Raw genomic sequence first — 25,237 nt, 5'->3', positions numbered from 1 at the left:
GCCAGTGCAGGACTTTGGGCACGAACTGACATCTCGATTATATCCCATAAATGCTCGATGGCATTATGTCGGGCGGTGTGGATGGCCAAACCATACGCTAGAATTATCCAGAATGTTCTCCAAACCGATCGCGAACAATTATGGCCCGGTACATGGCACATTATTAGCAATAAAAATTCCATCGTTGTTTGTTGCAAATGGCCTCCAAGTAGCCGAACAAAAGCATTTCCAGTCAATGATCGGTTCAACTGGACCAGAGGACTCAATGCCATGTGCACACGGCCCACACCATTACGGAGCCACCACCAGCTTGCACATTTCGTTGTTGACTACCTGGTTCCATCATTTCGTGGTGTTTTCGCCACAGTCGAACACTATCATCAGCTCTTACCAACTGAAATCAGGACTCGCGTTACCAAGTCGCGGGTTTTCAGTCGTCTAGGGTCCAACCTCTACGGTCACGAGCCAAGGAGAGGCACCGCAGGCAATTTCGTTTCGATAGCAAAGGCACTTACGTCAGTCGTCTGCTGCCATAGCACATAAACGCCAAATTTTGCTGCACTGTCCTAACGGATGCGTTCGTCCTACGTCCCACATTGATTTCTGCGGTTATTTGATGCAGTGTTGCTTATATGTTAGCTCAAATCTACGCAAACACCGCTTCTCTCAGTCGTAAGTGAAGGCCATCGGCCATTGTCTGTGGTGAGATGAAATGCCTGAATTTTAATATTCTTGGCAGACTCTTGACATTGTTGACCTCGGAATAATGAATTCGCTAACAATTTACGAAATGGAGTATACCATGCGTATAGCTTCAGCTATCATTCCGCGTTCAAAGTCTATTAATCCCCGTCGTGTGACCGTAATCAGATCGGAAACCTTTCCATCTGAATCACCTGTGTACAAAATCACCTGAGTACAAATGACTGCTCCGCCAGTACACTGCCCTTTACACCTTGAGTACGCGAAACTACCGCCAACTGTATATTCGGATACATCTATCACATGACTTTATCACCTCCGTGCAGTATAGTGTTACCAGTGGCAAAGTCCAACCTCCGCTTCTGCGTTCTATGTTCGGCCGTGACGGTCACGAGAGCGGCTTAGCCGCGTGGCAATGAGATGTAAACACACCGGTTGCTGCTGGCCTCGCAGGGATATAGCGAGGCGGCCGCGAGCTTCAGTCAGTAGCTCGCCGCCTGCGACCGCGGGCGCATCCTCTAGCGGACACTGCAGATACTACAGCAGGTAGGTGCCGCAGAGGGCTGCTGCTGGAGCGGCGGACGTCACGGCCGTGGAGTGTATTATAATACCTCGAGTAGTAGCAGTGCCTTATTTCTTTTATATGTGGTACATTATACTCTAGATCTAAAGGAGGCATACTTATCTCGAGTTGCAACACGTATCTGTCGAGCTCCAACCACCTATTTACGAAGTATAGAACGGCATCTAATGGAACGTACTATGCATTACTCTGGCATGTTGGTGCACGCATGTCATTAACTTTACGCAAATGGAACTGATATGTCTACTTAGAAATGTAATGTAGGGAATTGCAATGCTGCAAACATATCTTCTTTTTTTCACGTATCTTGACTTCTCTCTTTGACAGTTGACTATTCAACAGTGACACATTGTAGCACCAAAAAAAAAAAAACACATCAATTTTCACAATCTTTAAAGAATGCGAAAACACTGGCGTATTATTTAATTATTGGCTTTTGGGCTCAAAGGATACAGCCATCTCATAATTCTTTAAGACTTGTTTGGGGATTTACATCGTAAGATTACATTTATTTACAAGTTCCATAGTTATTTTAAAAAAATTTATTATTTTGATAGAGAGCTGCTATATTACTTGGTGAGGGTTGATGGGACCCTATTAATTGTTGCATGAAATCACTTTGCTGGCTGCACGAAATTTACATTTAAAAAAATGTGATAGATTTACTACATCACATTAACATTCTCGAGTATGCATTTAGTGAAGATGACTGGAAAATGATTCGTGAAAAAATCTCATGCGAAGTGTTATTTTCCTTAACCAGGGAATCAGGACTTCGAGCGAACCTTTTCCGATATTTGTCTCTATCATTTACTGTTGTTGTGTATCGATGATTGATATTCGTCTTCCCGTTGGCGTCTTGCTCTTCTATATAACACAACTTTTATGTCTGTAATAACATGTTTTATAATGCGCCATTTCTAGAGTCTGTCTTCTCCAAATCATCGACTAGTTCATCACATTTAATGTTAGCGTGTCCTTCGATCCATATAAACTTTATCTTCTTCCCTAGATGTTCGTTTTTCTTAGTGTATTTTCTAATCACATTTAATGAGAACGGTTGGCGGCTACATATATTGGAGCAAGTTTTTACAATTCCTTAAAATCAAAGTGATTTTTACTGCGATTTTCTTCAAGTAACGCCAGCCGGAGTGGCCGTGCGGTTCTAGGCACTGCAGTCTGGAGCCGAGCGACCACTACGAATTCTGCCCCGGGCATGGATGTGTGTGATGTCCTTAGGTTAGTTAGGTTTAATTAGTTCTATGTTCTAGGCGACTGATGACCAGAAGTTAAGTCGCATAGTGCTCAGAGCCATTTGAACCAGCCATTTTTCAAGTAACGTGGAGCTGCACGTATAGCTAAGACTTCTGCAGAAAAACTAAAAGTCCCAATGGGAAGTGAAATAAGACCTGTAAACAGTACAAGGACTCGGGAATGTTTAACCCTCCCTGTCATTACTTGTGGGCTTTGGAGCCATATGTATTACATCAGGGGAAATTATAGCTATGCAAGATTTTTACTAATTGTTTAGCTTCATCAAATGTTTCCGCTGTTGGAAAGAAGAAAACTTCGCTGCTAAAATTATTTTGTTATACTGGTAACCGGAGATTATGTAAAATTTGTTTTAAATTTATAAAGCTCGTACATAACTCTAGTTTTTGTGACGTGTTTATTCTCTGTCTATCCTTTAAAATATTACTTAACGTATTTATGGAGAGGCTAGTTTATTTAAGAAATGCTCTAAAAGTAGCACATTTACTGCCGTAATCGTGTTATACCTCACATAGAAAACGAATGCTTCTAACGTTGCTTGAAATAGTGATGCTCTATGTCTGTAGAAGACTGAGCTACGTAGTTGATATAGCGAGCATTAACCTTTGGAAAACAGTGAGATGTACTACACATTTTCCTTACTTTAGTCGGAAGAATGGGAAATTAAATAGCAAGTAATAAAAGCAATGGAGGGAAAGATAATGTGCAGATTACTTTTCGGGTTGAAATGTAGATAAAATCCTGTTGAGTGTCTACGTAACGTAAAATCCTACCCAAAACCTGACCACCATTCATTACAATCCTAACTTTCATTTGTCACTGAACAGCGGAAGGATAGTACTAATTGCAATAATGAATGTAATTTTCACCTACAGCTCGAAACAATTTCCGCGAATACAGAAACTTCAGATTGCTAGGTTTGTCGATAGAAATTATTTTATACGAAAAATTCTGCACTAATTTTAATTTTCCTTAACTAGCCACTGTCAATTTTCCTTAAGCTCACGTCGTCACATAGGTACGTAGTCAAAATGTAGATCGTCAAAATATCAATATTCTCGACCCAATTGAGAAACTATATTATCATGTTTCTTCAGTAGACACTGAAAAAAGAGGGAAAAGTGAAAATGCGTCCCACAGATAGTTCAAATTCCGAAATGCCCGAAAATATGAATTTGTTCCTAGCGAATAAGTTTTTTTAAATTTGTTCTTCTGTTATTAAATGTTTTCCGTCACGAATTTCTTGCAAAAGGATGTTATTCCTTCGCTGTGTAGATGTTCGTTTATACGGTACGAAAATGAGAAGTACATACAAGTAGAACAAAAGAACCAGTTCATGTTGTCCTATACATGAATTTCTATGCAAACTCAGCTATATTTTATTTCATTACTTAAAGTAAATCTACTGCAAACTACACATTTATTTAAATAAAGTAGAAAACAATGATAAAGCTGCAATACGCCTTTTCAAATAGAAAAATTCCTTCCAATTATTATCCTATCCAACATTGTCTACTCCTAAAAGATGCAAATTCGTGTTCTGCGCTTCAGACACAACAAGAAATTTGTCACCCTTCTGTCCTTTGACACCATCACCCACATTTAGCAAAGTGTGATACCTTGGCCCTCTAGATACTGCATGAGAAAGACTGTATTGCTGATGATCAAGTAAAATCATCAGCCGTAGCAACATCCAAAGTAAAGTAATGTCATATTTTATAGGATTCTTCTCGCACTTCTTGGTAGAACAATCTCATATTCTAGATTGAAAAGCAAACTAATTGCGTTCTTGTTTTACTAATATATTTTTTCTTACTTCCAACTGGTTTTTGGCTTATAAGATCATCGCCAAAAAAACCAGAGTAGCGTCCACAAGAGACGCTAGAGTGTACGTAACAAAGGTACTGTCAACATCCACAGGGTATTTGACCATTATATTCGGTGAGACAGGTCAAACTGAGCGTCCTTCACTCATATTACACACCAAACATGATAAACTACAATGCTAAATTACAATTTACGAGTTGGTAATATCAACCACACTATATAACAAAATTACCTAAAATGAAACTGTAAACTGTCTAAGTTGTACGGAAGAATTTTTAAAGTTTCTAAGGAAAATCAAAGAAAGGCATCGTGACTATTCTATTGTGATACAAGTTTTTGGATATGAATGTGAATTCGGACTGAGGCCTGTGGCTGTGTGGCTAGTTGATGGGATTAAGTGAAGCTTAAGAATGGATATTTTCTCAGCTGTAAATGATCACTTGCAACCAGAGGTGTTGATAAAATCACTTGCACTGTCTGTTTGTATATTAGTGAAACGGAGCAGGACTGTAGTATCTAGACTGACTGAGAATGCACAGAGCTGCAGATTGAACAAGTCTGCTGAACATTTGTTGAAGGAAGGCTATATACAGAAACACAGATGGGCTTAGTATCGCCAATAGACTTATTAGAAGCAGCTGCGACAAATAAGTATTTAGCTCAAAACCATCAATTGCTTGTAAACGTTTGTTTCAATTTCAGACATGACAGTAAGGGTTTTTCTTTTGCATGATTGCCAGGATTGCCTGTTTTTAGTAATCTTAGGATAATCGTTGGTAGCAAGTGAGCCACGCCAAGTGCTTCACGATTCGAGATGAATATTAATAGAGGAAACATTTCACGTACTTCAGCTTCCATCCCTAGAATCCCGATATCCATTATGTAACTTACTCCCTTAACGAGGTTTTCGAAGTAAGCCTACGTGCGACGGGACTCGTACTCTTGAACTGTTTCGTCATTTTATTACGATGTCCCGGGTGCGGCAAAACACGCGGAGTGCCACTGTCCCCATCAGTGCCGTTTCCCGGCTATTAGTTATCACACCTACCAATGACCGGTCGTTAGACGGAAACTGGAATACTTTGCAGCTAATGCAGAAATAAAGGAGCCACATGTAGCTTACTCCGTAGTTACGCGGTTTCAGCTGTTGTGTCCAAAGCACTTTACACACCGTAGCTTTATTACATACACTGGGTGAAGAAAAAATTATATATCTGGTGATTGGCATGCGATTCCTCATTCAGATCAAGACATAAGTAAATCTAGCAAAATCAGATTGGGTGTAATTCAAAAACACGTTTATGGAAACGACGTCCGTTCCCTAGTTCTCGTCGTTTATTGTCAAATAATAATAGCCTGTCACATGACTGATCCATTAAACTGCATCCATGTGTCTATTGACCGCGCAGTGCACAACCATAACCGGTCCTGTCAGGTTCATATAAGACGGCTTCCCGATGGAGTATACAAACGGTGATCATGTCCATATACTTTTGGTGCTGGGTGCATCCGATAACCAAGCTGCTCTTATTGTTCATGTGTGTGCTGCACGATACCCTCAAAGGCGCTGTTCCGATAAGTACGTTCTTCATCGCCTGGAGCAAGGCCTTCGGGAATCCGGCAATCTTCGCCACAAGTAATGGACAGAAATCGTCCAAGAATTAGCCGTACTCCACAAACAGAGGACATGATTCTTGAAACAGTTCACCAGCAACTTCAGCAAAGTGCCGGTGGTATTACAAGGCAGTTTCAGACACCTCAAAGACTGGTTGTGGAAGTATTGCACGATGAGGAACAGAATTCATATAATGGAACGTTAACTCAACACCTGATGCCAGAGGACTGCACTCAACAAGAACACTTTTGTGAATGGCTTTTACACCAAGTGGAAGATAAAGAAATTTTATAAAGAACGTGATATAGACTAAAGAATCTAGCTTGTCTCGTGAAGGTATTTTCAACCTCCACAACAGCCGTTATTGGTGGGAACACAACACACGTGTTACTTGTGAACGTGGCTCTCAGGCACGCTTTGGCATAAAAGTGCCAGCTGGAACCATGCAACCCGTGCTTTTGGGCCTCTGCCTGTTGCAAGACAAGTTGAATGCGCCCCTGTATCATACGTTTCTTTACAATATTTTTCCAGACACACTGAAAACGTTCCACTTGCGATTCGCCGACAGCTATGGTTTCAGCACGATGATGCACCGGGACACTTTAGAATAATGTGCGTAACTGTTTAAATGAGATGCTTCCTGGAAAACTGATTGATCGTGGAGGCCCAGTGTTCTGCCCTCCACGTCCTCAGGGACATTGATCTGGTAGACCTTTATTTGTGGGGACACTTAAAGGTATAAGATCTTTGTACTCCACCCATGGATGTACACGACCTAATAACTAGCGTGCATGCCATGTCGGCAATGGTGGATGCAGGTGTGTTGTGTACGGTCCAGAAAAGTATGATCCAGCGAGTATCTAAGTGCTTGCAAATGCAAGATAGTCCCCTTGAACATCTCTAATGTGAACATCGCTCATACGTGTATGTAACGGTTCTATAAAGATAAGCCTGGATCTCAAACGAACAGAATTGAATTATTGGGCAAGCAGAATGTGGATTCTAGTGTAGCCTTCCTGTTGTGTTTTTTGTACCTAATTTGACACATCCCATGTTACTGTACCCATTATTAACTTCTATTGGCTTTAATTGTGTCACGGAAGAAACAGTTTGTTTACGTCATGTTATGTCTTAATGCTTAAATTAGAGTAACAGTAACAGAAATAAATGCACAAGACATCGCTTTGTGGAGGCGTGCCGGCCGGAGTGGCCGTGCGGTTCTAGGCGCTACAGTCCGGAGCCGAGCTACCGCTACGGTCGCGGGTTCGAATCGTGCCTCGGGCATGGATGTGTGTGATGTCCTGAGGTTAGTTAGGTTTAATTAGCTCTAAGTTCTAGGCGACTGATGACCTCAGAAGTTAAGTCGTATAGTGCTCAGAGCCATTTGAACCATTTTGTGGAGGCGTAAAGTGGATAAATTTGAGGCTTTAACTGAAAAAAAGAAATGTTTAACTGCCAATGCTTTTCAAACGTCGGCGAGTCTACATGTCGTTCGTTACGGCATTGCCTAGTCTCGCTGATCTAATGAGACAGTGCAGAGTTCATGTTACCCGTTTTTGGCCATGCTGCACGCAGTTACGGCTTTGTAAGAGCCTCGTTTTCGTAAACTGCATGTCTATTAATCCTGTTGGTGGCACTAGGTTTTGCTAGACACGCTTTCGTCTTGAAATAGGATGAAGAATCGCGTGCTGACCGCTAAGTGCGGAATTTTCCTTCACCCTTCATACTTTGTTTTTTCATTCCCTACCTTTGAAACGTCGGAGATAGTTTTGGTAGTCTCTCTTAAATAACATTAGTGTAACGCGTTAGTACTTACATCACTGTTGTTGAAGTTCACATTATGCATATTCCACTGTGGGGAAATAATTTCAGATATTATTGTTCCTTTTGTTGCGGTCTTCAGTCCGGAGACCGAATTGAGGCAACTCTTTACTTTGGGATATCCTGCATAACTACTGCAAAATGCATTCGTTTGAATGTTACTGCTGTAGACGAGCCTTGGTCCCCCTCTATAGCTTGGCCCCACATTTTTCTTTTAGATCCAAACCGACAGTTCCTTGATGCATCAGAATGTGTCCTATCAACCGAGCCCCTTGTTTTGTGAAGTTGTGCCTTCGTAATTTCTTTTCCATTGAACTCGAATCAGCGCCTCTTCATTAGTTACATGATCCACCCATTTAATCTTCAGCAGTCTAGCGACAGACTCCTAAAGCTTCTAATCACTTCTTGTCTGGACTTTTAGTCATCCTTATCATCTTTTCACTTCCGCATGAGCCTGCACTCCAGACTAGTACCTTTAGAAAAACTTTCTAATCCTTAAATTTATGTTAGATGTTATCATTGTCTTTTTTAGCAAGCCTATACTTGCTTTTACCAGTGTACAATAGGCAGTTATTTCTCTGCCCAGATAGCAAAACAAATCATCAGCAGAATTAATTCGACTACATTAAACTACCTCTGTTTTGTTTCTATTCATCTGATAACTTCAAGACTCCATTCATTCCGTTTAACTGCTCTTCTAAGACCTGTACCGTCTCTGACAGAACTGCTGAGTCATCGGCAAGCCTCAAAGCTGTTACTCCTTCTTCCTGCACATTAATTACCTTTCCAAATTTCTTCTTGAATCCTTTAAGTCCTTTACTGATAGATCAGTGAATATGTTAAATAACATTGTGGATTGCTGAAACCTTGTAATACTCCACCCTCAACTACTGTTTCCCTTCCATGTTCTTCAATTCTTGTATCTACAATCTGATTTCTTTTCGCTGTCTGTGTTTCATTTCTGCTACCTACAATGTTTCAAACAATCTGTTCCAGCCAAGATTGTCATGGACCTTTTCCAGATTTACGAATGTTAATTATGTAGGTTTGCTTTCCTATATGTACCTTATAAAATAAGTCGTTTGGTCTCTAATATCTCTCGTGTTCCTATATTTCTCCGCCTGCCAAACTGATCTTCTCTGAGGCCGGCTTCTACTAGTTTTTACACTCTTCAGCAAACAATACGCGTCAATATTTTGCCATGACTTATTAAGCTGATTTGTAATACTCACACTTGTCGGCGTCCGTTTTTTATTACACGATCCATTGAAGTAATTACCTCCACATCTCGGTTTAAGATCGATAGCAACTGAATATAGTGTGCTAGTTCATGACTGGCACTATTTGTCTACCGTGTGTTTTACGTGCGAGGTGACGTCTTTGAGCAGATCGTAAGTGTGGTCGGGTAGCACCCTCTATTAATGACAATAAATGTTTAAAGCAGTATTGGGAGTTTTAACAACACGACATAACTAATAAAATTATAAAATTACATATATTTATTCCTCCAAAGTCGTTACTTGAGCGTTAGTAAAATGCTCTCTAGCTCCTTTTTTACGCCCGAAATTCAGAAGGACTCAGATTAATCAAAAACGTTGAAGGATTTATCTATGAACATTTTTGTCATGACCTCCTTCATGGATGTATTATATTTTCTCAGAATGCTCCCTACGAATCCCACTACGGAACCTGCCTTCTCACAATCATATTTATGTCGGTTTTCTTTACCATAAATCGCCCCGAAAGCATTCCCCTATATATGTTTGACGTTTGTGAAACAATCCACTTCATTTCTGATTAGGCGTGATGTATTGTATTATGTGGAGCGTCTTCCGCCATTGTTTACCCTCATGAATGAAATATATGCCAAGAATTGTTAAACAGAAAACTTTATCGTGAAACCGTAACAGTTATACAGTGACAGTTGGAAGTTTTTAGAGAACAAAAATTGTTTTCTGCTTTTGTAACCGGAGTTACCTCTGGTTTACGTATTGCAGCTAAATTTCAGCGTAGTGTTTGCTCAGCATTTTTCATTACACATACTGAGACTATCCTACAACGTCAGGAAAAATGAAGAAATTCATTTTGGCCAAAGACGTGGCCAACACTTCCCCCTGATCCTGATGATGCTACATGCAGAAATTTGTTTCGATGAAGTATTTTGAGTCCAGTGGTTCTGGCATACATGGAAGCCTGCTGCATTCTTATCTAGGCATATGTAGATTTATATTAGACAATTTTGTAGGCTGTGTGTTATCACTCTTAAGAAACGAGCTTTTGAACTGACTACTAGCAAATAGTTATCCTAATTAGAACACAGCTTTTTGTATACTACAAAAACGTATTACGTTTATGGTATCTCACACAGTGAGCAAATTGAGGGCGAATCCCAATCTTTCTAAAACGTTCGGAACTGCCTAAAACAATTTATTTTTATGATCTGATAAATAATTCTTAGAATCTAATAAAAATATTAATAGTCAATAACCAGTACTACTTAGAATGGCTCTGAGCACGATGGGACTTAACTTCTGAGGTCATCAGTCCCCTAGAACTTAGAACCACTTAAACCTAACCGACCTAAGGACATCACACACATCCATGCCCGAGGCAGGATTCGAACCTGCGACCGTAGCGGTCGCGCGGTTCCAGACTGTAGCGCCTAGAACCGCTCGGCCAACCGGCCGGCTACTTAGAATGAAACCTATTTAGAGATTTAGGGCTGTTATCACATGGCTAACTCAGCCTTTTGATCAAGTTTTTACTCGTGACCCGGACCTTTGGATGGATGATAACATCTAGACTGGACGATAAGATGATGTCTTATGATTAAAAATTTTCCAGTTCATCTTGTAGACCTAATACCTTACGCTTCAATGTTACTGAGTTAAGTACTACTGTCGTTATCCAAATAACGCAAGGGGAATGATTATCGTCGATAAAAACAGACTTGTTCTATATAGCCCCAGTCAGTTCACTTACAGTCGGCACATAAATGCAGTAGTATCTGTTTCCTTTGCTCTCAAGTGGAATAAGCCAGTCATATTACAAAACCTTTGACACAGCGGATACTGAAGTTTGCAGTCGAAGTTAGCAGTACCCCTGACAAACACAAGAATTATAGCCTACATGGAACCAAGTTTTAAGTACTTCTTGCCATTCACTCTACGTTCGAAAGGAATATGGTAGCAGTCCCTCAAGCGGCTCACAAGAATCAGGTTTACATGTTTCTTCTTATTCATTCGTCATTTCAACCACTTGGATCAATTCTTCCTGTATACTTCTCTGCCATGGTTTCCGGGCGTTGGTCCCACTTTTGTCGTATTAACATCATATTCGAAGACCCGAAAACTTAAGCTGTGTCTCCTGCTGGGATGAATATCTATATGAGTGTTTTGCCTTGTGGCAGCCTCATTACATTTTCTCCTCTGTTGACTTTGTTCATAACGGTGGGTTGTGAAAACCCGTCCATGCGTTCGTCATTATAACACTTTCCATGACTGAGCTCCAAGATCTGTTTCAGTAGATTTGCTCAGAAGAGGCTGTTCAAACTATATTCCTTTTTATCTTTCTTCTTACTTTTAACAGAGGTACAATACTTGTTTAGAAAATCAGTGTAATTTAGAAAATATGTCAAAGTGATCTCTTACTACGTGCGTGTGTGGGACTAAATGTGCACCGGTGGTTATCGACATTTCCAGAAATTACTTTTGTTTTTGTTTTAAGAAAAATTTTCTGAAACATATTCGTTGACGATTTCAAATTTTTAGGGCAATGTGTACATAGGATATGGATTACTGAGGATTGCAACCTGTTCCTCTTATTAAATGTGCTTAGGAAAAACTTTAAGGCGTTTGTTAAGGTGTAGAGAGACTACTAACTTCTGAGAACTGAGATGTGTAATGTGACTCACACTGTACGTTGGCTGGCCTCGTTGCAACAGTATTACTTGGAAACCATAATGTCTGAAGGAAAATGCTTCTGAGAAGGACGTTCACTCAGGCTGGCGTCATGAGCGATTTGTCTCAGACATTAAGAATAACAACACATGAGCCTCAGACTGCAGACGACATTAGCAATACCTTCTCAAATGTTGAAACAATAAGCTCGAGCCTTATTAAAATAACTTGTTGTTGACAAATAGCTTTTACAGAAAATTAATCAGGCAGAAAAGAACAACATCCTATGCACAGTCCGCTAAACCAGACTAATTATCAGAAATGCCTCACATTTTTCGGTGACAATTGTTGATATTTTTGTATAATGCGGGAAAAATTACGGCATACACTCCGATTTACAGCTAAATGGGGAAAGGCATCGTTACCAATTGGCACTTAATAAGCCATGCTAAAACGTTCCCTAGGAAGAGTGTGCAACTAGAGAGATCAGGTAGTTCAGTATTGGACAGATGTGGGATGCTAGTTTCCCATCATTACTCTGTCAAACGCTAAATTATTTTAATATTATAACGTCTCTCCCCGTTTAGAAAAACTAACATCTGCTTAGCCCTTTGTTTTGGATATCACAGTGTTTTAGTAGGCACGCTTGTATTAAAGGTGATAAGCCCCTATTTTTCTCTGACCACTGAATTGATTTACCCAGCTTGTTCAACGGTACAATTTATCATTTTCACATACTGACAGGGCGTTGTCGCAAGTGAAAGAAGCGACATGTGGCAGAAAATAACATTATAACAAATAAGGACTGAACTTTTGGACTTGTAGTCCGACACTTAGTCACTCCGCGACCTATCCGATCACTCGCAGTAGAGATGCGCAACATACGACACTACATCTCCTGTATCCGTGGGTTATACAGAAGGAAAAGTACAGCAAACACAGAGAGCAAAATAGAGCAGAAGGTAAACATTCATTTCTCCGCCATGATATAGCAAAAGAGTGAAGACGAACGCTCAGGTTCTTACATGCGATACGCTCCAGCAAATGTGTCCAGAATTCTTGCACACCTCTGGAAGATGGAAGTGCAGCATATGTCACCAATACGTGTTGATGTCCACTGATGCTTCAGGCACGAGACTCGGTCATTGTTGAATCAAAATACAATGCAGGACAAACTACAGACAAGTCGTCACATATATGGGACAAATAGCAGTTAATCATAAACGGGGGAGGCAAAAATGAAATATCGAACTATCATAACTAAAGGTTCATCCAGAAGCTTTCTTTGCCTCATTTCGCCTCCATCAAGCGGTCACCAGAAGTACAGCGAGTTGTCGTTCTGATGAGATCAGCCGCTGTCATATAAGGAAGACAAAAGAATGGATGGAGTCTCATTCGCAACACGTCGTCATTGCGGTTGTTAATTGCAGCTGCAAGACACTCACAGTTGCGTGTGACCGCGCATGCGTGAGCACGCATCCGCTCGGCTCTGGCGTAACCCGACATCCCCCGATCCTCCGCCCATTTTCCCCCTCCCCTCCCCCCACACGCAAACACCTTGGCGTTCTTCTTCGTACAATTTCAAGACGGTCACTCGCCACTTCCTACACTGTCGTCACTACGGCCAAGAACCGGCGAAACGCCATGCTGAGGTTTTCTCCGCTGCTTTTCTGAGCATCGGATTTGTCTGTTGATGCTGCGTGGACCTCGACTGATCACCACAGTGTGGTAGTACCTTAATCCGGCACTACCTATATACGGAAAAGTCTACGGCATCGGTTCTACACGTTAAATATCTCGCCTTCCCTAACAACAACCAGCATCTCCTACACCAAAATACGTAATTATTTCATGTACACCGAAAGACCAAGTGCAGTGGCTAACGCACTGGACTCGTATTCGATAGGTATAAAGTTCATATCGCTGGCCACCACACTGTTTCCATAAATCACATGTCGTGAAAGCTGATTTATTTATTATTACCACTTCTTGTGAATGTTAATTTATTGTTATTTCATACCGCGCTTTGAAGCAAGAAGAACCAGTAATTGTCTTTAATTTTCTTGTTTTCTTCTTAATCTTTTTCGTGTCACTATGGGTCTGTTGCAGTGCCCGCGCACTTTTGAGTTCCTGAATTCTTCATTTTAGATATTTTGACGTGAGCTTGTAAGAGTCGGTCTCCCGTAATCTGTCGCCAATGCATTTCGGAGTGTGTCATCAGACACTGACTGAGATCCTCTTGAGTGTCGGCTGGCCATCGTATCAAGATTTTTTGGGGCCCGTTTATGACGGCGAAGATTGTCTTTGATAATCATCATTCGTCCTTTCGTACTATTTGTTCTCCTCTTACGATGAAGAACAGTACATGGGCTCCAAACACGCAGACATGTGTTGCCTCACGTCAAGATATGATAACACCACAAAGGTTCAACACCTCAGGTACCTGGGTGTGTTTGTCACGAACACTGCAATTAAAAACGCAATCAACTCAAAACTGAAACTGCATGACCTAGATGTTAAAGAGATTGCCAAAGTATTCACATACTAAGAGAGGAACAGAGATCAAGCTTGATGACACAGACGTATATGACAGAAAAATTGTTGACAAAAGAAAGCAATTGGTCGTCAAGGGGAAAGATACAGACGACGAAGAAGAGAAAAGAAAGAAAAGATACATAAAAGAAAGAGAAAAAGGGAGATATTCGATAAGAACATCAAGAAGAGGAAAGGTGTCCCTTGACTTTCTCACTTTCGTTACAGCTTCGTACCTATCCAGCAACTGTTTACTGCTGTACAGTAAGAAATAAAACTTTTAACTTTTCTATAGTTATAAGCATGTAGATAAGGAACATTTATTACTGTAACTCAACTGAGCAACCAGCATTAAAAACAAGCAAAGGCTAGCGTCTTTGACAAGTAATCCAAACGTCATCGGTTCAGGGTACGAACCCAGCAACAGCATAAATTATGAATGAAAATTATCAACAGTAGCTTCTGATGACGTTCACTTGTCACCTCCGTTTTGCCAACGGCCTTGTCTAAGAGGGCGTAGGAGCGGAAGAGGTTCAGAGCAGTGTCTCGCGCTTAGGATGGGAAACTGTCCCTAAAGACAGAAGAATCAGCAATGATCAATGGCATGAGGCTGCTGAAGACAATGGAAAACATTGCATTAAAGACACATAATGTGTATCCTATACGGATTCCAGGAGAGAGCTGCCAAGGGGGAGGTGACCACGAGAAAAATGCTGGAAAACCAGCGAAAGGATGTTCTATGAATTGGAGCGTGGAATGTCAGAAGTTTGAATTTGGTAGGGACGCTAGGAAACCTGAAAGGGAAATGCACACGCTCAGTCGAGACATAGTGAAGGTCAGTGAAGTGAAATGGAAGGGAAACAAGGATTTCTGGTCAGACGAGTGTAGGAGAATATCATAAGCAGCAGGAAATGGTATGACCGGCGTCTGATAAGTCATGAAGAGGAAGTAAGAGTTGAAAGTAAGTTACTAGAATCAAATAAGGCATAAGGGATAGATAATATTCCTTCTAAATTTCATAAATCCTTGACATAAGCGGCAATCCTGCGAGTATTCAAGCTGGTGAGTAGGAACTATGAGTCTGGAGACATATCATCCACACATTGCTGAATATAGTAAGTACAAATCGCACAAACAGCTTAATAGCTCATGCATCCAAATTGCTGAAAGTAAAATATACAGAAGAATGGAAAGAAATTGAGGATCTGTTAGATGACTATTAGTCTGGCTTTCGGAAAAGTAAAGGCACAAGAAAGTTAGTTCTGACGTTCGACTGACAATGGAAACAAGGCTAAGAAAAGTCGTTAGACGAATAATAGCAAGATGTTACAAATTATGAGAAAAATGGATAAAATCTCTAAGGAAATACGGGTGATAAACGCAACATGTACAAGAACTAAGAGGAAAAGAATAATAATGGAAGACCAAGAACGAAGCGCTCGGACAGAAAAGGGCGTCTATTTCACCCTTACTCTCCAATCTACACATCGAAGAAATAAGGACGGAAAAAGAAAGGTTCAAGAGTTGCATGGAAATTCACGGTGGAAGGTTATCAATGATTAGATTCGCTGATGGCATTGCTCTCCCCAGTGAAAGTGAAGAAGAATTCACCACTTCAACAGTTCTATCATTCCGGAGACTCCCACACGGTCAGGTTCCCAGAAAAATGTCACTTGCGCTCAATTCTCGTGAAGGCGTAATTTCTGTTTATTTACTTTTTTTCACTTCAGACAAACGAACATATGTTTAGGTCAAGCAGGTACTTGTCTCACCCAGCTGTTCCATGCGTTACTGAAATATTGCGCTGAGTTTGACAGTACCAAGCTATTTGACTCCAAGCTCGCATTTTGTTCCAGAGACTGACCGAGTAGCCGACATGGCGAGAATCGCGACAGTGCTGCTTTTAGTGACGGCGGCAGCCGCCAAAGATGCTGTTATTGGCATACCAGGGGTGAGTACCTACATTTCCGCTCTGCACCACCGTAACTCACACTTGTATTAGTATAACTGCTGCACTTGTAGCTCCATCTCCCTCATAACCTGTTTTCTGATCTTATGCGATTCCCTTCGTTACGTGATCGTTGAGCAATTGGTATGATCTTTGACATAATTCACTCTCACGGCTGCGTTGAGCAGAATATCGAAAAAACTTGCAATGATATTTAGCGTCTTATATTAATATGAACGCCCTAATGGACTTAAGAAATATTTTCATTGGTAAGAATACTAAGCGAAAGTATTTAAAAGCAATAAGAAAAGAGTTTATTGAACAGCAATAAAAGCAAGCTCTGTAAGACAGAGGAGCTCGAGTTATGCTTGAAGTCGTGGCATCCTTTCTTAAGGCGGTTGCAGATATGCGGTAAAAATAAGGTTTTGTTTCACTCACTTCGTTAGTCGTCGAATGGAATCATTACATATTTTTCCAGGAATTATGCGTGCACTATGGCACCCGAGAATTCACTTCATGGTACTGTTTGTCTCACTATACTTCTGGCCTTACTTTATCTTCATTTCATCCTCCGCTTTTTCCAGATACAGGGTGGTCAGAAACAATCTGAAAAGCTTGTAACTATAGGTTATCCTGAGAACTCAACAAATTCGATACGTTGCGTCGTTTATGAATTAATTAGCACTGAAGTTACCCATCAGGCTGTTGCGCATGCAGACTCAAGGGTCCCGCCAGAGACAGTGTTTTCAGACGATCTTCATTTGGTTTCCTAACACTGAACAAGAGGGTAATACAAGAATTAGATTTGAGGAGATCGTAAGGATCGAAACCGAGCCGAAGGCGAATCAGTCTTTTGCGCTGTCATCTACGCTTGAATTTGCTAGCAACAGCCTGATTGGCTAACTTCAATGATAGTAATCTCGGAAACGGCGTGACATATCGATTATTTTTCTTAACAATTATTTCTCAACACAACTCACCTTACAAAGTTTTCATACTGTTTATGACCAACCTGTACATTTACTTACTGATCTTGACATTTGACCTCTTACCTAACTATTGTGCACGGCATGATACAAATATTATTACAATTTTGTACTGATTGTACATGTACTTTAAACAAAAATGCTATGTTTCTCTGTTAGTAAACTGTGTTTTGTGATAATTACCTGGAGCGATGGTATATGAGAGCACGCTAAGAGGTATTGTCCCCGAATTTTTAATGTGAAAACTCGGAAAGCTTTTTAAATAAAACTGACGATATTAACATTCGACATCTTTATTCATTACTGAAAATATCTGTAGACCTCTGGCCGGCTGCTGTGGGCGAACTGTTCTGGGCGCTTCAGTCCGGAACCGCACAGCTGTTACGGTCGCAGGTTCGAATCCTGCCTCGGGCATGGATGTGTGTGATGTCCTTAGGTTAGTCAGGTTTAAGTAGTTCTAAGTCTAGGGCACTGATTACCTCAGATGTTAAGTCCCATAGTGCTTAGAGCCATTTTTTGCATAGCTCTGCCGCTAGATGGCTACGAATTGTAGCATGTAAGAGGGCGGTGCGTAACGTAACTGTGTCGGTGCGTGACAAACAACGTGCTATAATCGAGTTTCTAAGAGTTCAACCACACATGGAGCACCCTCTCCTTCAGTGTGACAATGCCAGAACGCACACGAGCCATGCGACATCTGAAACAATACGACACCTTGGGTTCACTATCACCGATCATCCTTCATACAATTCCGACTTGGCACCATTCGATTTTCATTCGTATCGAAAACTTAAAAAAAACCTTCGACTACTTCACTTTGATAGCGATAAATCTTTGCAAGAAGAGGTGAGGTTATGGCTCCGTGAACAAAGTCAAAAATCAGTGAACCAGTCTCTCGTTTGGAGAAATGTGTCCATCGTCAGGGTGACTATTTTGAGACATGAAGAATAAAGGTGTAGATCGTTAGTATCGTTTGTTTTACTCAAAAAGCTCTAAGAGTCTTCCCATGAAAAAAATTATGGTCATTACCTTTAGCATGCTCTCGTGTCATTACTGAACAAGAAGTACAATGTACGGGTATCTAACATTGTTGTTGTTGTTGTTGTTGTTGTTGTTGTCTTCAGTCTAAAGTCTTGTTTGATGCAGCTATCTTGTGCAAGTCTCTTCATTTCCAAATAACTACTGAAACCTACATCCTTCTGGTTTTGCATACTATATTCATCTCTTGGTCTGCCTTTACGATTTTTACCCCTCCCCACTACACTTGTCTCCAATACTAAACTGGTGATCTCCTGACGTCTCAGAATGTGTCCTATCAACCGATCCCCACTTTTAGTCAAGTAGTGCCACAAATTTCTTGTCTCCCCAGTTCTGTTCAGTACCTCGTCATTACTTACGTGATCTACCCATCTAATATCCAGCAATCTTCTGCAGCCGGCCGGATGAGGCCGTGCTGTTCTAGGCGCTACATTCTGGAACCACAAGACCGCTACGGTCGCAGGTTCGAATCCTGCTTCGGGCATGGATGAGTGTGATGTACTTAGGTTAGTTAGATTTAAGTAGTTCTAAGTTCTAGGGGACTGATGACCTCAGTAGTTAAGTCCCATAGTGCTCAGAGCCTCTTTTTTTTTTTCCTTTGGCAACTTCGCGACGTTGACTGCCTGGCGTGCTATCGGTAGTGTACGATGCTAAAACCGTAGTATGCGTGCAGCTCTATAAACTCACCTGTTGTCATATTTGAAGACAAGAGTGTCCACTTAATAATGACCGTGAAGATGGAGAAGAAATGTGAGCACTACTTCACCATGAACGTTGAAATAAACCTCCTGATCCGTGTTCACGATAACCTCAGTGAGTGAAACCAACTCGCGGTAAAATAAACATCAGCCACACATTACATAAACACTTCCGACTTGAACTACTCTCTCCACTCACTGCGGTCAAGCGCTTCGTTTGACTATCGGTGCACTCAACGCCTTTCATAATTCTAAAAGAGAGAAAATCGCGATTCGTCGGATCCCACTACTACTACCCGATTTCCTTGTTCGTTAGATATGCAACTTGATTTGTGACTATGACCAATGGTCATTACCGGGGCTTCAAGTAATGCAGTACAAACAGAGTCCTTCACAACACTGGGTCGGAAACTGAGATGCACCTGCATTCACTGACAGTAGCAATTCCAGACGGACGTGGAACCGTCTGCTGTTGTCGAGGCGTGACACCCGTCTCCAGTCGCTAGCAGCTAGAATACTCTTGCGAACATCGTTCTTAAGTCATGTTACGTAGGTGCGAATGGTACACTACTGCTTGATACGCCAACAAATCGGGCAAATAAATTTACTTTGTGTTCCTGGACATGACCGTTCACGACAGCTCCTTGCCACCATTCTAGGAAGGCGCGATCAAAAGTAACACCTCCGAATTCTTATGTGAAAACTCCAAAAAGATTTTTAAATAAAAAAAGTTTATAATATTCTACATCTTTATTATCCATATCTACATTTTTCCCGTCAGGTACTCATCCAGGCGACGAACGCATTTCTCCCAACGAGAGACCAGACTGCTTGCACCGATTCATCACTATCAAAGCGAAGTCCTCGAAGGTGTTCTTTAAGTTTTGGAAATAAATGAACATCGGATGGGGACAACTCATGACTGTCTGTAGGATGATCGACGGCGGTGAACCCAAAGCAGGGTATTGTTGCAGATACTGCAGCGCCCGTTTGTGGTGTGACATTTTCAAGCTGAATGAGAAGTTGGCTCATGTGTGGAGAGCTGTTCTGCTGCCAGAGACCCGATAACAGACCGCTGCTTGTCTCGCACCAACAGGGGCTCAAGAGAAATACAGTCTCCGCAACGAACTTGTGATGTCACACTCGACGGCTTGTCCGCCACACTTCGGAACTGTCGGTTCCGTGCGAGGCCCACGGGAAATTGACATGTAGTTGAAAATGTACCCATCAAAGGTGTTAACTTTGTCGTGTGCTGTTGAGAGCTTGAATGCATTTAAACGCGTCTGAAATCGTTAGTCGCTCCCTGCCGGAGACGGCTGCTGGCACTCTTAACACCTGCCATGTCACGTGCTGTGACGTACGCGCCGTGGCCTGTCTTTTATCGTGGATCTCGACACCGACATAATTACTTTACACACCTCCGTGTTTGACGCTGAAATTCGTAGCCTTCTAGCGGCAGAGGGTTGTAATTGTGTTGGTGAAACGGTAAGTCGACCGAGTAATAAGCATTACATGTAATACCTCAACCGATATTGAGAACAGAATAAAATTCCGAGGTGTTACTTTTCATTACGCCTTCGTATCACGTTCCCACGGTTATCTGTCATACGGTGCTGGTTCCACTTAGCTGACTGGCACCTACGCAGCACATCATTGTTTGTCATGACTTTCATCAAAGGTGGAGAGGCTACGTAACAGCCTGGTGACAGTTCTACACCGTAAACAGCGCTGCAACAGTGTCCCGCTTACTTGTCGCACCTCATCGACCTTCTCACCTTTAACTTTTTGCTGTCACGTCACTTCGTGTTCTGTGCCACACTGTCACTCCTTTCTGCTGCTGATCCTCAAAAAAACTGAAGATGTTATCTGGAAGCTTTTGCCACTGCCGCACAGACATTCTCTGGGATGAATTGCACTGTGATTTAAGAACGCTCACTACGTTAAACTGGACGGTAGCGTTACATAAGATTATTCGTAACTTATGGCCCGATAAGGCGGATTACACTTTGTTTTGTCAACCAAGAACTATACTTTACAATTGAAAGTAGACAACGAAATCAGTAATTGTATGCTTAAACAAACCAAAAACGAGAGTTATGTCTGGTTAACTTATAAATGTTCATAAATGATTTTCTTCCTCTACATATTATATCTTCTTATCTCTTCGTAATTGCATTGATGTGCTACATAATAAATGTCCAGAGAAAGAACCTGTTTTGAAATTGTTTGGAAAACCTACCAACATAGTACTGTTCTTCGGAGAGGATGTTGTGAGGATTGATACGTGTCTCCCCATTAGTCTATCTTGTGCAACCTATAAAAATTTGAAACTGCTTACTCCATTCAAGCCTTGGTATCCATCTACTCTGTTTACCCCTACACTTCCCTCCATGGCCAAATTAATTATTCGTAGATAATATGGAGTTTATCCTATAAACGCCCATATTCTGGTCAATTTCTGCTGTAAGTTTCTTTCCTCCCAAGCTGATTCAGTACTTCATTAGTTATGTGATCTACCCATCCCATTTTCATTATGCCTCTGTAGCGCACATTTCAAAAGTTTCTAATCCCTATTTATCTGATCTGTTTATCCTATACGTTTAACTTTCGTGAGAGGTTACAATCAATAAAAAGAAGTTCAGAAAAAAGTGTTCCTAATACTAAACTTGTATTCGAAGTTAGCGAGATGCTCTTTTTTGAAAATGCCTTCCTCGCTATTGCCAGATTGCATTTTATACCCTGTTTATTTCGGCCATCATCAGCTACTTTGCTGCCCAAATATCATAGCGCATCTACAGCTTTTAGAGTCTCGTTTCCTAACCTACATTCCACTACACCTGTTATACTTCCATTAATATTGATAACTTCTTCAACTAAACTTCCAAGACCTTTTCCATTTCAGACGAAATTGTCATCAACAAACATTAAAGTTTTTATTTCTTCTCCATGAATCTTAATTCCCTTTCCAGATTTCTTCATGATTTCCTTTTCATCTTGCTCGTTGTAGATATTGAATAAATTAGGGAATACACTCCAAACCTGTCTCTCCCCCTTCTCCATTAATTCTTGCTTTTAATTTCCTTTGATTCTTATGATTGCTACCAGGATTATAAAGAAGTTGTGAGTAACATTCCTTCTCCTTACCTCCTTCAAAATTTGCGTGAAGATAAGAATATAGATAATCACCCGTATTACCTGAACAGTGCTTTTCTTTCTCTGCAGCTAAAAAGGACATATACAATCACAACATATTTAAATTACATTCACTCACGATGGGCACTCGGAACTCAATTTACGGTTTAGGAAGAAATGATATAAAGTGACATCATGCATGCCGGCGGGCAAATATAACGAAGGAAACCAGAATAAGATTTAAAGCCACATCGGAGACGGTGTCATTACTGAGAAGGTTTCGACGTGGGATCACCCCGGAATTAGCGTTATGTGATTTAAGGAAACCATCAAATATACGAATCTTGATGATCAAATACAAATTTGAACAATTATCCTCCCGAATGCGACTCCAAATGCCTTACAACTCTGCCGCCTGGCTGGTTATGATGATTCAAATGGTAAAATGGCTCTGGGCACTAAGGGACTTAACATCTGAGGTCATCAGTCCCCTACACTTAGAACTACTTAAACCTAAATAACCTAAGGGCATCACACACATCCACGCCCGAGGCAGGATTCGAACCTGTGACCGTAGCAGCAGGGCGATTCCGGACTGAAGCACATAGAACCGTTTGGCCACAGCGGCCGGCTTGGTCATGATGCAATGTGTTGGTTAGTGTTGTTAACGGAGGGAGATTTTCTTAAGAACAGCTGACTCATCCCGCGAGCTAATGTGGCTTTCACTTCCGTGCTCGTCAGCGCATTACGTGTAACGAGCCCCCCGGGAAAGGCCACCGGCCACCGTGAGACAGGTGCTCTCCAGCGTTGCGCTCACAGCAAATGTTTGTCCGTGGCAGACGTGAGTCCGCCCTCTCGTCTGCCAGCCTCAGACCAGCTGCTCCGATGTCGCGTCTGTATCACCGGTTCCAAGCGAACTCCTAACCTTGAAGAACAAACAATCATTTACAAGAAAATGTAACCCTCGAGAAAGTGGAGAGACACCAATATTACTACATAGGGTACGAAATCATTATAGAGATCGGCCATCAGAGTTAACATCCACACATAGACTTTCTCAAGAAAGTCTTACCCCTTCTGATGCATTCCTGCCACAGCTATCACCAGGTAAAAAATATAAATGTTAGGATAGATACAATGTATTTCGTAACCTATACGTCAGTGGTATCCAGAAATTCTTGAAATGTATTAATTAAAATTTTTATGTGGTACCTAAACGCTATTCAGCATCATAACATTCAAAATAGTCACCTTAGGAGTGAATATGCCGACATCAACGTTTCTGCCCCTTTCAAATGCATTCTGGTATTTGTCTTTTTTAGGGAATTTATTACCCTCTGTGATTCTGTTTAAATTTCCTCCATGTCGTCAAATATCCTCCTTTCAACTTACTTTTGCTCTTGGTGAAGAGAAAGAAGTCACACAAAGCTAATGGTAAGTATGGGAGGAGAGGAACAACTATCTTCATGTTCTTACTGAAAAACTCCTGCATAAAGTAGGCAATATGCTCTCGTGAATTGTCATGCTGGTGCACCAAGTCAATCATATGTCATTCCTGTTTCTTCCATATCTCCTCCCTCAAAAATTTCAGAACATCGTAAAATAATTCTTTACTTACCTTCTGACCAGAAGAGACGAACACTTCATGATAAAAACATGACGTAATACAAAAAAAAAACAAGAAAATTGAAGACTGAATATTACGTTTCACACGTGTAGGTCGACCTGGAGAAGCACTCTTCCATTGCGAGGAGTGCTGTTTAATTACAGGATCATAACCATAAACCTAGCTTTCTTCACCAGCGGTAAACGTCAACGAAAGCTTGTATCGTATTAACGTTAAAAAAACAAAATTATACAGAAAACTTTGTATCGCCTATACCGAAATTTACATTAGACAATTAAAACATGACGATTATAATCTGTTGTGTATAACAACCATCTTCAGAACATAAATTCAGTGAAAAAACAGTCTAGATCGCGATGATTATTTTATTACAATGACCCGTTTCGTCATAATCAGTGTTTTTTTACTGATTTTATACAGCTCTCTGTATACGAGATCTGTTTCCCAAAAATGTTACCAAAAATGTCATCGTCATATCGTTCAATTCGTAAATGCAGTTGAATATGCACTTAACAGTACCGCTAGTTATGTTAAAAGCATCATTAAGGGCGAACCTAGTCGTAGCCCATGATCTTGCGAGATATGCTAGTAAAAACGGGGGGGGGGGGGGGGGGTGGAGGGAGGGGGGCCGCATTTGCGTAAGTAAAATTTCATCAGTCATTCATTACATTCGTTTATAACAGGTGATACAGTGAAAAACTTTATGCAACAACAAGAATTTAAAACTGTTCCACGCCCTTGTTCACAAGAGAGTAACCCATCTAACATACAAAACAGCCAGTGTTGCATTCTATAATTTCTGTCAACAACGATGGCTATTCTGTATGTTACGATGCAAAACCCAACCAGGGAGGGGAAGAGATTTTAATTCTTGCTGGCGGTGCGTAAAGCTTTCTCGCTGTATCACCTGTTACAAATGATGAGTCTAATTTTATTTGTACCGTTGCTCCCCCCCCCCCCCCACCCCTCCCCTTCTTCTTCTGCATCACGCAATACTACGAGCTACAACATGATTCGAACTTGATTATGCTTTTAACATCAATACTGTCATAGTCTTCTTGCTTTTTAATATGAATGCATGTTTTGCATGATGTTTACTATCAAAATTGTTCAATGCATAATTACTTGCATTTGCGATCTGAACGCTCTGAAAATGGTTGTTATACACAACTGAATCGCGTTTTAACTGTCCAAAGGAAATTACGGCCTAAGTAGTAAAAATTTTTTATATAATATTCTTTTTTAATTTTTAGTAAATTACTTGAAAACCACTGTCCCCTTTACTGATAATGTCTGCCTACACGAAAGTTGTATCGTCTTCATCCCAATTCGTCTTATATCCAATTTTTCTGTCAGGATACCTTCATGTTAGCACATCTTATCCCCCAGGGGTTATAGAGGTCTTGGATTGTCTGTTTACGATAGCAGAATCATATTCCTCAATTCATGAACCTTTTTTTGTTGGGATGCTAGTAAATGGTCCGCAGGAATGTTCATCACCAGTCGATGTTCCTCAGTTTCTGAAACGCCTATACCAGTCAAAGTTTGTGTCAAACC

The 25,237-nt window shown here is 41.0% G+C and overlaps 1 protein-coding gene across 1 annotated transcript in view; it reads left to right on the top strand.

Moving 5' to 3' along the window:
- Window positions 1–1,117: 1,117 nt before the first annotated feature.
- The window catches only part of LOC126474168 (uncharacterized), an 85,097-nt gene continuing 60,977 nt past the window's right edge, over window positions 1,118–25,237 (top strand). The window contains exons 1-2 of the mRNA XM_050101627.1: window positions 1,118–1,248; window positions 16,108–16,202. Of these exons, the coding sequence (XP_049957584.1) occupies window positions 16,128–16,202 (75 nt within the window). The 5' untranslated portion in view covers window positions 1,118–1,248; window positions 16,108–16,127. The remainder of the gene's footprint in view (window positions 1,249–16,107; window positions 16,203–25,237) is intronic.

The sequence above is a fragment of the Schistocerca serialis genome, chromosome 4 (assembly GCF_023864345.2).
Source record: "Schistocerca serialis cubense isolate TAMUIC-IGC-003099 chromosome 4, iqSchSeri2.2, whole genome shotgun sequence".
Taxonomy (NCBI): domain Eukaryota; kingdom Metazoa; phylum Arthropoda; class Insecta; order Orthoptera; family Acrididae; genus Schistocerca; species Schistocerca serialis.
The sequence above is the reverse complement of the archived record's forward strand: the minus strand, read 5'-3'. Positions and strand labels throughout refer to the sequence as shown.